Source organism: Rosa chinensis, chromosome 1 (assembly GCF_002994745.2).
Source record: "Rosa chinensis cultivar Old Blush chromosome 1, RchiOBHm-V2, whole genome shotgun sequence".
NCBI lineage: Eukaryota > Viridiplantae > Streptophyta > Magnoliopsida > Rosales > Rosaceae > Rosa > Rosa chinensis.
The window spans coordinates 65,993,122-66,007,565 of NC_037088.1; the positions used below are offsets into that span (position 1 = coordinate 65,993,122).

At 37.2% G+C, this 14,444-nt stretch overlaps 1 protein-coding gene across 1 annotated transcript; it reads left to right on the plus strand.

Moving 5' to 3' along the window:
* Positions 1-955, plus strand: LOC112182817 (cyclic nucleotide-gated ion channel 1). The gene is made up of 2 exons (XM_040508408.1): positions 1-159; positions 251-955. Exons 1-2 carry the CDS (start codon positions 1-3, stop codon positions 953-955), a joined length of 864 nt encoding a protein of 287 aa, XP_040364342.1.
* The last annotated feature ends 13,489 nt before the right edge of the window (positions 956-14,444 follow it).

A 14,444-nucleotide genomic window follows, 5' to 3' on the forward strand; every position in this document is an offset into this window, starting at 1 on the left:
ATGACAGCCACCGTCGCCGGAAAACCAGCTGAAGGTACTCTCCAGCAACACAGATGGCAAGAAACCAGAGGTGTAGATGAAGAGAATTTGATCTGTAATCTTCCGAAGGACCTTAGAAGGGACATAAAGCGCCATCTCTGCTTGGCTCTACTAATGAGGGTGAGTTTGAGTGCATATGACCATGATCAATGTTTGAGTGCCTTTACCTGCATGTGTTATTATTTTTTAAATTTCATCAAATGCATTTCAGGTGCCAATGTTTGAGAAAATGGATGACCAATTGTTGGATGCAATGTGTGACCGTCTCAAGCCAGTACTGTATACTGAAGACAGCTACATTGTTCGGGAGGGAGACCCAGTGGATGAAATGCTCTTCATAATGCGAGGCAAGCTATTGACTATGACCACAAATGGTGGAAGGACTGGGTTCTTCAATTCTGAATATCTCAAGGCCGGTGATTTCTGTGGTGAAGAGCTTCTCACATGGGCTCTTGATCCTCACACCTCTCCTAATCTTCCCATCTCAACTAGAACTGTCCAAGCCCTTAGTGAAGTCGAAGCCTTTGCTTTGAAAGCAGACGATCTGAAGTTTGTAGCCTCCCAATTTCGACGGCTTCACAGCAAGCAGCTCCGCCACACATTCAGGTTTTACTCTCAACAGTGGAGGACTTGGGCGGCTTGCTTTATTCAGGCAGCATGGCGTCGTTATAGTAAGAAGAAGCTTGAAGAGTCTCTGCGGGAAGAGGAGAATAGGTTGCAAGATGCACTTGCGAAGGCAGAGACAAGCTCCCCTAGTCTTGGTGCCACCATTTATGCCTCGCGATTCGCTGCTAATGTACTTCGCGCTGTACGGCTGCGGCGCAGTGGTACACGCAAGGGAAGGGTGCCAGAGAGAATACCGCCCATGCTACTTCAGAAGCCAGCAGAGCCGGATTTTACTGCTGAAGAACAATAGGTATATGTAGATAGGTTTTGATTGATTATAATCTTGGCTTCGTTGTTTTGTTGTGCCAAAATGTAACATGAACTATTTAACTGAAAATCAAGAAAAATGTGACAGCACAATGGTAGAATGCTACAGCCACTCCATCAAGTGTATTAGGTCTGTAAAGTATATTATTGTATATGGCAATGCCTGATTGTTTTTCTGGTTTCACGAAACATGCGAGAGATTTTGCATTTTCTTTTGTGTATCTGAATTTTGTAAGGGTTTAATTGTCCACTAGATACCATAATGAAAGGTTGAATGATCCTCGTAGACTTTGAATCTCCTAGTTAATTGTCCACTAGATGGAAAAAGATTTAGACTTGACCATTGAATTTCGTAGACTCACCGGCGCTACCCAGCAGCCTATATCAGATTAAAAAAAATTCGAATACTTGATGGTTTACATTTAAGAAGAGATTTCTGGTTCCATTACAATAGAGATTTAAGAATTATGATTATTAAAGAAGCACTGAAGTAGGAGTCTTGGGTTCCAAGAACAAAAGTTCTTGGTCCACAGGAGATTCGGAGATGGAATAACATGTTTCTGGATCCTCTGTTCTGTTATATACTTGTTTCTGATGAGGAGAACAAGTGCCTCAGATTGGACAGAAAACTGGGAATCATAGATGTTATTTTGCGCATCATCTTTGATTTCTTTTATATACTTCATATCATTTTTCAGTTTCGTGCAAGTATTGCTAGTCTTTCTTCTCGAGCATCTGGAAAAGGTGAATTAGTTAGAGAGATTCGGTCATTAGCATGGAAATATTTTCTGTTCTACTTTCCAGTTGACATACTTGTTGTTCTTCCACTACCACAGGTATAAGAAGTTACTGCAATTACTTTAGCTATTATATTTATAGTGTTGTTTATGTATAAGCTGTGGACTCATCACCTTTGCTCCAATCTTTGCGAGAAATTGGTTATCTTTGTTATAGTTCCAAAATTAAATGATTCGAGGTTTTATAAGGCAACTAAGTCATTGAACTTTATTGTCATCTTTCAATATGTATTTAGGGTTCTTCGAATTTGCTCCTTGTTAAGAAGGGTTACAAGTATTTCTGGCATCCTCGCTGAAACTGCCTGGGCTAATCTCTTCCTTTATATGCTTGCTAGTCATGTAAGTTTTTTCAGAACCATTTCTAATTAGTCATTAATTCTAGTCATGCCAGTCAATATTATTAGACACTGTGTTCCACCGGAGAGCTTCTGATGATTACTTATTGAACAAGTTCTCTTTAATATATAACTATATTTCTGTTGTTTTCTCATAATCCTGCTATTGGTTCTCTCCGATTCTGACCAAGTGGTTTGCTGCTCCTGTAAGTTGTTGGTGCCTTTTGGTACTTGTTTTCTATAGAAAGGAAAGCAGCTTGTTGGCAAGAATCATGTGCAAATCATGCCGGTGCTTACCCATGTTCTTTATATTGTGTTGCCACATTTGGAGCTTGCACAGTTCTGAATGACTCTTGCTCTGCGAAGACACCAAATGTCACATTTTTTTATATTTTGGGATAATATACTTCGACGCTCTTGAATCTGGTGTCATTGACTCCGTAGATTTTGTACTAATGTTGTAGGAGAATGGAATTGTATGTTTATTATTGATAATAGGAGCCCTTATATAGGGAGTTACAAGGTATACAATGAAGGAATGGATGGATTTCAAAACTTTTTAATTAGTGCGGAATTAGTTTAACCATTAAACTACTAACTAAACATAAAATCCATTCCTTTAACCCATGATCTTGGCTTATTGTGATATGTATATAAACATAGCATGCATAGTAAGGAAGAACAAAGAGGGAGTTTATGTTCTACTCACCCTTGGAGCGTGATCTCAATCCGATCCAAGTGAACCACCAAAGTTCCTCTCCTTGATCTCTCCTTGTGTGTGTTTCCTCCACCTTGAAGCACCTTGGATTAAGAACTCCTTCTTGTACTCCTTCTTGTGCTTGTAATCTTCTCTTTGATGTAGTAAGGAAAGCCACAAAAAGATATGGCCTCTAAGGATCTTCACCAAGTGAATCAAGAGATGAAGAAAGATGAAAGAAAAGAAGAAATTATGCAAGTGTTCTTCTTTCCTTTAATTTGGTAATGGACCAAGGGAGAACTCTTTCTCTCTCTCTCTCAAATCTCAAATCTGAAAATAATAGTGTGGAGACACACTTATTATTATGTCCATGCTTTCACTTTTATATAATAGGAAATAACTCCAATTACTAAAAGAAAAATATTGGCTTTCATAAAGCCAATATGTTGGCTGGTCCATACATGTTATTGGGCACTAAAAATGTGTCTTGGGCTTTCATTTAAATCTCATTTAGTGAAGCCCAAGTCCACACCAAAAACCCGACAATCGTTTAGGCCCAATAGGTTCGGTTTTACCAGAAAATCCTAATTATGTCCAAATAATAAATCTAATTAATTATTTGGTCATAACCAACTCTTGTTTAATCTTCTTCATATACAATCTCAATGATCCACTTATATGGTGTGCGATCTCTTAGGTTCTAATTAACAAGGCAGTGAAGTTTATAGAAACCATTCTATTTTGTTTACGAATCAAAAACTCCATTTTTGATTCTCCCTTGTTATTAGGATTATAAATGTTTATTAATCCTCGGGGACTTCACAAGTCATGAGTGACGTCTTGCAACATATCATGACTACCCTAGTTAATGTAGAATGACAAAGAACCTATTCAATTGGAATTACAATACAATACGGTCCTTCTCTAACACTATGTTCTAAATCACATCATCGGGGTATGGAATTGATATGTCAATCCCCTAATGTGATTTTCATTCTTATGTGATTCTTAGAATGTGATTAGAAACTCCTTTTTAATCTCATTCAATGCTTTGGCCAAAGACTTATTGAATCACATCTTTGAACATACACCTTATTTACTTAAGGATAGAGATTCCTTATTGTACACTCACATGTCTCCATGACCGAATTGATTATACCAATGAATGCATCTATTATATCCATTAAGGGACACAATATTATTGCATCATCAAGAAATAATCAATTCACTCATAAGACAACTATGGTGTCTCAGGTCAAAGGACTAATTTGTATTATTGCAATTTAGAGTTCAAGTTTGACATGTAAGTAAGACTCCATACAAGAACTCTAATGATCGCGTTCAGTGTACTCTTTAAATTAAGAGCACCCACATACTTGTATTAGTGTCTCCACACAAATGACAAGAGACATATCATCCTCCATATTGAGCATACATAGTATGTGCTAGTCTTTCCGGATTATCAATGTCCAAGTGATAATCCTATGACTAGGAACCTTTTAGGATAAGAGTGTGAAAGAGTAAAGGTCTCACACATCTAACTCTTTAGATTACTTTATCTTTAACTCATATTCCATGGACCTTGTTCAATCAAATATCAAATATAAGCAATGAACAATAAACTTGCCCTTTTGATTAATAATAATTACAATAATAATTACATCAAAATGATTGTTTTAGGACACAATTCCTTCAATCTCCCACTTGTACTAAACCCAATCAGCCATGAAACGTACACCCATCTTCTCAAGATGTTGTTCTAGCTTTGCTTGTGATAAAGGCTTAGTGAATGGATCTGATATGTTATCAACAGATGCTACTTTGAGAATGTTAATGTCTCCACGATTAACAATCTCCCTTATGATATGGAAGCGTCTTTCGATGTGTTTGGATTTTTGATGAGACCTTGGTTCCTTGGCTTGAGCAATTGCCCCATTGTTGTCACAATAAAGTGGAATCGGTGACTCAATGGTAGGAACAACATCAAGTTCAGTGATGAACTTTTTCATCCAAACTGCTTCCTTTGCAGCTTCTGATGCTGCAATGTATTCTGCCTCAGTAGTGGAATCTGCAGTAACGCTTTGTTTGCAGCTTCTCCAATTTACTGCACCTCCATTCAAGGTGAAGACAAACCCTGATGTGGATTTTCTGTCATTCACATCAGATTGAAAATCTGAGTCTGTGTATGCTTCCACTTGCAACTCTGATTGCAAATCACCACCTCCATAAACGAGGAATAAATCTTTAGTCCTTCTCAAGTACTTAAGGATATTCTTAACAGCATTCCAGTGTTCTAAACCTGGATTGAACTGATATCGACTGGTTATGCTTACGCCATAACTGATATCAGGTCTTGTGCATAGCATCGCATACATGAGGCTCCCTATTGCAGATGCATATGGGATCTTGCTCATCTTTTGCACTTCCTCAATCGTTTGTGGGCACATTTTCTTAGAAAGGTGAATGCCATGTCTGACAGGCAGAAAACCCTTCTTAGATTGTTCCATGTGAAATCTATTCAGCACTTTGTCTATGTACAAGGATTGAGATAATCCAATTAATCTTTTTGATCTGTCTCTATAGATCTTTATTCCTAGTACATAGGCAGCTTCTCCAAGATCCTTCATAAGGAAAGTCTTGGACAACCAAACTTTAATTGAAGATAACATTCCTACATCATTCCCAAATAGTAGGATGTCATCTACATAAAGTACAAGGAACACAACAACACTCCCACTGACCTTCTTGTAAACACAAGGTTCATCCATGTTTTGTGTGAAACCAAAAGATTTGACTGCATCATCAAAACGGATGTTCCAACTCCTTGAAGCTTGCTTGAGTCCATAGATGGACCTATGAAGCTTACACACTTTATGAATGTCATCTTTAGACGTAAAGCCTTCAGGTTGATCCATATAAAGGTCTTCCTCAAGGTTGCCATTCAGAAAGGCAGTCTTTACGTCCATTTGCCATATCTCATAATCATAGTGAGCAGCTATAGCAAATAATATCCGAATAGATTTAACCATGGCAACAGGAGAGAACGTATCTTCATAGTCAATGCCCTCTCTTTGCTTATAGCCCTTTGCCACCAACCTAGCTTTGTAGGTTTCTATTTTACCATCTGAGCCTATCTTTTTCTTGAAGACCCATTTGTTTCCAATTGGTCTAATACCAGGTGGAGGGTCAACGAGAGTCCAGACTTGATTGGTATACATAGAGTCAATCTCGGATTCCATGGCTTCTTGCCATTGCTTTGAGTCAACATTTGACATTGCTTCATTATAACTAGAAGGATCATACAGGTTTTCATTGTCACCAAGGAGATTTAACTCCCCAAGGCTTTCATGACACAAACCATACCTCTTGGGAGGTATCCGGATCCTACTAGAAATTCTTGGAGTTTGTGTTATAGTTGGTTCAGGAAGTTGTTCAATGGGAAATGGAGTGTTAGTTTGTGGCTTGTTGGACACTTCCTTGAGTTCTACCATTTGCTCAACATTTCCATCAAGGACGTAGTCCCTTTCAAGAAAAGTGGCATTCCTGCTAACAAACACCTTTTGTTCTTCAGGTTGATAGAAATAATATCCTAAACTATCTTTAGGATATCCCACAAATAAACACTTGCTTGATCTAGCTTCAAGCTTGCCTGCTTCTAGTCTTTTGACATAAGCTGGACAACCCCAAATCTTAATATGATTGAGACTTGGTTTCTTCCCATGCCACATCTCATATGGTGTAAGAGGGACGGACTTGGAAGGCACTTTATTCAACAAATAAATTGCTGTTTGAAGTGCATATCCCCAAAAGGATATAGGTAAATCAGTATAGCTCATCATGGAACGAACCATGTCTAACAAAGTTCGATTTCTCCTTTCAGAGACACCATTGAGTTGTGGTGTTCCAGGAGGAGCTAATGAAGAAACAATGCCTTCTTGTTTGAGATAATCAATAAACTCATTGCTTAAGTATTCGCCTCCTCGATCAGATCTTAGAGCCTTAATACTTCTGTCGGTTTGTTTCTCAACTTCATTCTTAAATTCTTTGAACTTTTCAAAGGCTTCAGATTTGTTCTTCATAAGGTATAAATAACCAAACCGAGAATAATCATCGGTAAAGGTTATGAAGTATGAGAACCCACCTCTACTAATAGTGGACATGGGACCACATACATCGGTATGTATTAGGCCTAGGAGTTCTTTAACTCTTGTTCTTTGTCCACCATAATGTGACTTGGTCATTTTTCCTTTTAGACAAGACTCACAAGTAGGCATAGGATCAGATCCTAATGACTCTAAGTATCCATTTTTGGATAATTTGTGAATTCTATCTTGGCTAATATGACCAAGTTTAAGGTGCCACATCTTAATGGGGTTAACCGTTTCTCGAGATCTCTTAGATCCCAAAGCATTTTCCTTCATACAGTTAATACTACCATCTAAAGCTAGATGAAAGAGACCATCAATAATATTAGCATGACATATCATGCGTTCATTAATAGATACAAAACCACTTAGTTTATCAAAAACTACTCTATAACCATCCTTCAAAAGCATGGAGATGGAGATTAGGTTCTTTATACATATAGGAAGATAAAGACAATTATTTAACTCCAATGTATCTCCTGATGGTAACTTCAAAATATAAGTCCCCACGGCTTTGGCGTCAACTCTTGTGCCATTTCCTACACGCAGGGTGATTTCTCCAGCTTTAAGCTTCCTTGCTCCCACTAGGTCCTGCAACGAAGTGCAAACATGGTGGGATGCACCTGAATCAATTATCCAAGTGGAAGTATTATTAACTGTAAATATCGATTCAATCACATTGATCGTACCTTCTGTTGAAGACTTATTCTTCAAGGATGCAAGATAAGCTTTGCAATTCCTCTTCCAGTGCCCATCTTTGTTGCAAAAGAAACAAATACCTTTTGGTTCCTTTTGTTCCTTCTTCTTCTTCTTTTGGACTACTCCCTTAGGCTTTATCACTTGTTTCTTCTTCCCTTTGCCTTTACATTTGGACTTACTGGATGAAGAAGAAGCGATAATAGCCGCACTCCCACTCTCTTTCTTAATTTGCTTCTCAGCTGTTACCAGCATATTGAGAAGATCAGAAAGAGTATGATCCATTTGTTGCATATTATAGTTCATTATGAACTGAGAAAATGAATCATCTAGGGAGGAAAGAAGAAGATCTTGAGCTAGCTCCGCATCAAGTGCAAATCCAAGGTCTTGAATTTGCTCAATAAGGCCTATCATTTTTAGACCATGTTGATGAACAGGTGCACCCCTCACATGCTTTGTCTTAATAAGCTCATTGACTACTGTGAAGCGCACATTTCTATTTCTCTCACCAAACAATTCAGTGAGATGGAGTAATATAAAACTGGCGCTATCCATATTCTCATGTTGCTTCTGAAGTTGTGAGTTCATGGATGCAAGCATAACACATTTAGCTTGAGTGTCATCATCCTTATGCTTTTGATAAGCAACACGTTGCTCATCGGTTGCATCTTGAGCCAAAAGAGTGTGAGGGGGTGCATTTTGTAAGACATAAGCGATCTTATCGAATGTCAATACAATTTTCAAATTGCGGAGCCAGTCATTGAAGTTTGGGCCCTCAAGACGATTTTCATTGAGAATTTTGGTGATAGGGTGTCCTGACATATTGCAATCTACATAACATAAAAAATAAAATAAATAAGATTTATTTTAAAACCAAGTGACTCGGGTCTTAAGAATCAAATGGCACCCTCTCACTATTTTATCAAATTCCAAATCCCTCAAGGAATTCGAGAGTATAAATTAAAACTCTTAGTGAGTATGGAAGACTCATATTCATTAAGCCAACCGCATCATAATAGAACTATAAGTCAACTTAATTTCCATGAGAGGATACTCTTATCCAATCACATCAAATGTGAATATCCATAACTTTGGCCTCTAAAGTAATTAAGTCTCACCATAATAGGATATTGATAAATTACTCTAGTTAAGCTATACCCAACATCTCATGTAAGTATAGAGATCAAAAATTAAATCTCATCATAATAGAATATTGACCAAGATTTGTCCCTACCTTACAACATCAAATGTTGAATAACCTCTCTTTAATGCTCCTAGCAAGAAATACCTCCGTTCGGAATGATATTCACATGCAAGAACATTTACTAGGAGATTACAATGTTGGAAGGCCACAAAGAAGCATTCATAATGACTTCTTCGTTTTTAAACTTAATATCACTTTGAGGGAATTTTAAGGTCTCATCTTTAATAATCTTATTAATAACAATCACATTGCATTTGCTTTGATCCTATTGCAATCACACATTCATTATACTTGATCTATAATAAAATACTCCCACTAATTGTTTTCAGAAAAACAATTTGATTTCATCAAAAACATTTTTCAAATGGAATCATGGGAAATATAAAATTACTTGATCAAGTGCAATGGACATGCAATTATAATAGGTCACATAGGATGATTATGGACTTGTTGTTTGATCCAACATGAGCCAATATGTTGGATCAAGGTCATGTTTGGGTGGTTGATTTTAATTACGCGTAACGATTACGAAAATTAAATAACTAAGCTAAGCTATTACACTTTGCACTTGAACTTCTTTCAAGGCTAGATGACTTCAAACTTCTTCTTTGGATCATCCTCATGTGCATCCATCTTCGATTACAAGAGTGGATTAGGGGCATACAAGCTCCCATTTAAATTTAATCAAACTTGAATAAATTAAATAAGCTACTTAGTTACACAACCAAATGAATTAACTACTTTAATTACATAACCCAAATGAATTAACTACTTTAATTACATAACCACATTCATTCAAAATGAATAGTCGGCCAATCACATGCTCAATTATATTTGGCCATAGTCCATAATCATCCTTTAATTAACCAAGATTAATAAGGTTAATTAAACAAGCATAATTAACTCAATCAAAATAAGTTAACCACTAAATTACTTTAATTTAATGCAAGTAAATTAGTTGAGTGATTTAGGAGATGATGATGTCTTACATCATGCATCACTAACTTTTGGTGAGTAATTTAGGGGATGATGTCTCACATCACTTTTGATGAGTGATTTAGGGGATGATGTTTTACATCATGCATCACCAACTTTTGGTGAGTGATTTAGGGGATGATGTTTTACATCATGATTCACCAACTTTTGGTGAGTAATTTAGGGAGACATGTCTCTTATCTTATTCCAACTTTTGGTGGGTAATTTAGAGAAACTAATAGTAAAGATGACTAACTCTACCAACCTTTTGGTGAGGGAATCATGGAATTGATTTTATGTCATCACTAACTATTGGATAAATTTCAATTCATGAATTTATGGATCAAAAGTGAGAGCAAACACCATGAAAAATTAGCTAGTTCATAACTAGTTTAGACATGTTCCAAAGCTGGAAATAAAATTCCAGCTTTGTGTTCTTCCATTGAACATTTGTTTACTTCATCTTTGAAGCCAAAAATCATGCATACCCTAAGGCATATATAATCTAATATGTTTCTAAGATTAACACCTTAATTAAGAAACATATAGAATCCCTTAATACATATCTCATATGCATCAAAGTTTCATAAAACTTAAACCACTTCTTACATGTAATTTCCAGAAACTTTTTCTAGCTATCATAAAATCTACCTTACATCACATGCTTCATAACTTTTATGACAAAGCAAATTTTATGATCTAAATTACATATTACTCTAAGCTTAAGAAAATCACATCAACCAAAATACTTAGCCATGTTTATAACATACCAAAATTAAGCCAATGGCTCTGATACCAATTGAAGGAATGGATGGATTTCAAAACTTTTTAATTAGTGCGGAATTAGTTTAACCATTAAACTACTAACTAAACATAAAATCCATTCCTTTAACCCATGATCTTGGCTTATTGTGATATGTATATAAACATAGCATGCATAGTAAGGAAGAACAAAGAGGGAGTTTATGTTCTACTCACCCTTGGAGCGTGATCTCAATCCGATCCAAGTGAACCACCAAAGTTCCTCTCCTTGATCTCTCCTTGTGTGTGTTTCCTCCACCTTGAAGCACCTTGGATTAAGAACTCCTTCTTGTACTCCTTCTTGTGCTTGTAATCTTCTCTTTGATGTAGTAAGGAAAGCCACAAAAAGATATGGCCTCTAAGGATCTTCACCAAGTGAATCAAGAGATGAAGAAAGATGAAAGAAAAGAAGAAATTATGCAAGTGTTCTTCTTTCCTTTAATTTGGTAATGGACCAAGGGAGAACTCTTTCTCTCTCTCTCTCAAATCTCAAATCTGAAAATAATAGTGTGGAGACACACTTATTATTATGTCCATGCTTTCACTTTTATATAATAGGAAATAACTCCAATTACTAAAAGAAAAATATTGGCTTTCATAAAGCCAATATGTTGGCTGGTCCATACATGTTATTGGGCACTAAAAATGTGTCTTGGGCTTTCATTTAAATCTCATTTAGTGAAGCCCAAGTCCACACCAAAAACCCGACAATCGTTTAGGCCCAATAGGTTCGGTTTTACCAGAAAATCCTAATTATGTCCAAATAATAAATCTAATTAATTATTTGGTCATAACCAACTCTTGTTTAATCTTCTTCATATACAATCTCAATGATCCACTTATATGGTGTGCGATCTCTTAGGTTCTAATTAACAAGGCAGTGAAGTTTATAGAAACCATTCTATTTTGTTTACGAATCAAAAACTCCATTTTTGATTCTCCCTTGTTATTAGGATTATAAATGTTTATTAATCCTCGGGGACTTCACAAGTCATGAGTGACGTCTTGCAACATATCATGACTACCCTAGTTAATGTAGAATGACAAAGAACCTATTCAATTGGAATTACAATACAATACGGTCCTTCTCTAACACTATGTTCTAAATCACATCATCGGGGTATGGAATTGATATGTCAATCCCCTAATGTGATTTTCATTCTTATGTGATTCTTAGAATGTGATTAGAAACTCCTTTTTAATCTCATTCAATGCTTTGGCCAAAGACTTATTGAATCACATCTTTGAACATACACCTTATTTACTTAAGGATAGAGATTCCTTATTGTACACTCACATGTCTCCATGACCGAATTGATTATACCAATGAATGCATCTATTATATCCATTAAGGGACACAATATTATTGCATCATCAAGAAATAATCAATTCACTCATAAGACAACTATGGTGTCTCAGGTCAAAGGACTAATTTGTATTATTGCAATTTAGAGTTCAAGTTTGACATGTAAGTAAGACTCCATACAAGAACTCTAATGATCGCGTTCAGTGTACTCTTTAAATTAAGAGCACCCACATACTTGTATTAGTGTCTCCACACAAATGACAAGAGACATATCATCCTCCATATTGAGCATACATAGTATGTGCTAGTCTTTCCGGATTATCAATGTCCAAGTGATAATCCTATGACTAGGAACCTTTTAGGATAAGAGTGTGAAAGAGTAAAGGTCTCACACATCTAACTCTTTAGATTACTTTATCTTTAACTCATATTCCATGGACCTTGTTCAATCAAATATCAAATATAAGCAATGAACAATAAACTTGCCCTTTTGATTAATAATAATTACATCAAAATGATTGTTTTAGGACACAATTCCTTCATACAAAAGGTAAGAGAATCCGAATACAATTGAATACCTATAACACTTTCCTATTACAATCATAAACCCTAGTTTGTAGAGGCACACTATGTCGACATCCTTCAACACTCCCCCTTGTGCCGCTCAAACTTGGTGATGACGCTTTGATCGTTGCCTCGTTAAAAACCTTGCCAGGTAACAAAAACCCTGTGTGACAAAAATAACCCTGGTCAAAGGACAAAAAGAGCACAACACGTCCTTCACTCTTCGAGATCGAACATGTAAACATCATGCCTCCCCCTGATGTCAATATCTCCCCCTGATTGCTACAATCATGGGAGTTCGGATAACTTTCTCAATCCGATGCTCTTCACATGTTTCTCGAAGGTGGATTTTGGTAACGACTTAGTAAATAAGTCCGCTACATTATCCTCTGATCGGATTTGGTTCACTTCAATATTTAGCAGTGCTTGTTGTCATTTTGATGGAGGGGAGGAGGAGCATGGAAGGTGGCATTTTGCCTTGTAGGGTCCGATCCCACACTTCCGTCATCTCTTTTCTCTGTAGGGATAGAACAAGCCCATATCAATCGTACCTCTCAAATATCGAAAGATTGTCTTTCTACCAATCTAATGGTGTTGCGTTGGCGCGGGGCTATGTCTAGCTAACAAGTTTATAATAATTGAGGTATCCGGTCTTATATTGTGCTAAATACAATAATGCGCTTATTGTACATAAGTAAGCACTTCCGCTATTAACACGTCTTCGTCATCATCCCTGGGACGAAACGGATCCCTTTTAGGGCCAAAACTACAGACGACCATGGGAGTGCATTTTTGACTTTATCAAAATGCCTAAGCATCTATTGACACGGTATACAAGTTCTGAATCTAGACAAAACTGTGTTCTCCCAAGGTCCTTCCTCTCAAACTCGGATTTCAGGTGTTCAGCGGTTTCCCTTAACTCTCAACGGTTCCAATTATGTCTACCAACATAAACCGCGACAATTGCAAATCCGGAACTTGTCATGGAAACGCGTGGGCATAGTTCATCATATCCCTTCCTAATCAAGTAGTCATTTTAGTGAGCATTTCAACCTCGTTGCAAATGTGCTCCGTGGTCTAGAGCCACTTGACTTGGGTAAATAAAGTCCACAAGAACCTTCATTATATTCTATATCTAGATCCCCATAGAGATACATAGTGACCACATTCGTAAGCTGCATGTTTAGTTATTTGGAAACTACCAAACTGATAAGGTAGTGGAGTGCAATGACATCCATTACTAGAGAATATGTCTTCTCGTAGTCGATTCCAGGGCGTTGTGAGAAACCTTGCGCCATAAGGCTAGATTACCATCTCTTTTTCTCATCACGCTATCTAACGAAGACCTATTAATGTCAGTAGGTTTTATGTTAGGAAGTGTTGGCATCTCAGGCCCGAAATCCTTCCTCTTCGTTAGTGAATCCAATTCAACCTGGATCGCATCTTTCCATTTAACTCAATTTTCTCTACGTTGGAATTCTTCAACGGAGTAAGGTTCTATGTCATTGGTCTCAACAATTCCACGTCCTCATGTACACTAGTGCAGTTCGTAGAGATCTCTATATTCTCAGGAATTGGTTCTAACATTGAGACGTCCCCCAACGATGTCTCATGGACATAACCACAATCCAAAATATTCTCATGAGACGGATTTTGAGTATCAATGATCAATGGATCAAGTTGTGCTAAACTTGCTCTCTTCTTAGGGCGAGAATCCATCTAACCTATGGGTCTTCTACTCTCTCTAGCGGAACCCATGGCCTATGACGCCATTATGCCACCTTTGTGACGTCACCATACCACCATCCATGGTAGTGGTGCAGTACCCATCTTCTCTGGGTGGCACCATGTCCTCTTGTGGGGACATCAATCCTTGCAGGCATGTTTGCAGCAGGTATATGTGATCTCGTCACTTTTAGGGGATCAAGATGAGATATAGTGGGAACAGACCA

Excerpts from the sequence above, each read along its gene's own strand:
- LOC112182817 (XM_040508408.1), top strand. The coding sequence starts at position 1 with ATGACAGCCACCGTCGCCGGAAAACCAGCTGAAGGTACTCTCCAGCAA. Across the intron at positions 160-250 it reads GCTTGGCTCTACTAATGAGG|GTGCCAATGTTTGAGAAAAT; the intron begins GTGAGTTTGAGT and ends AATGCATTTCAG.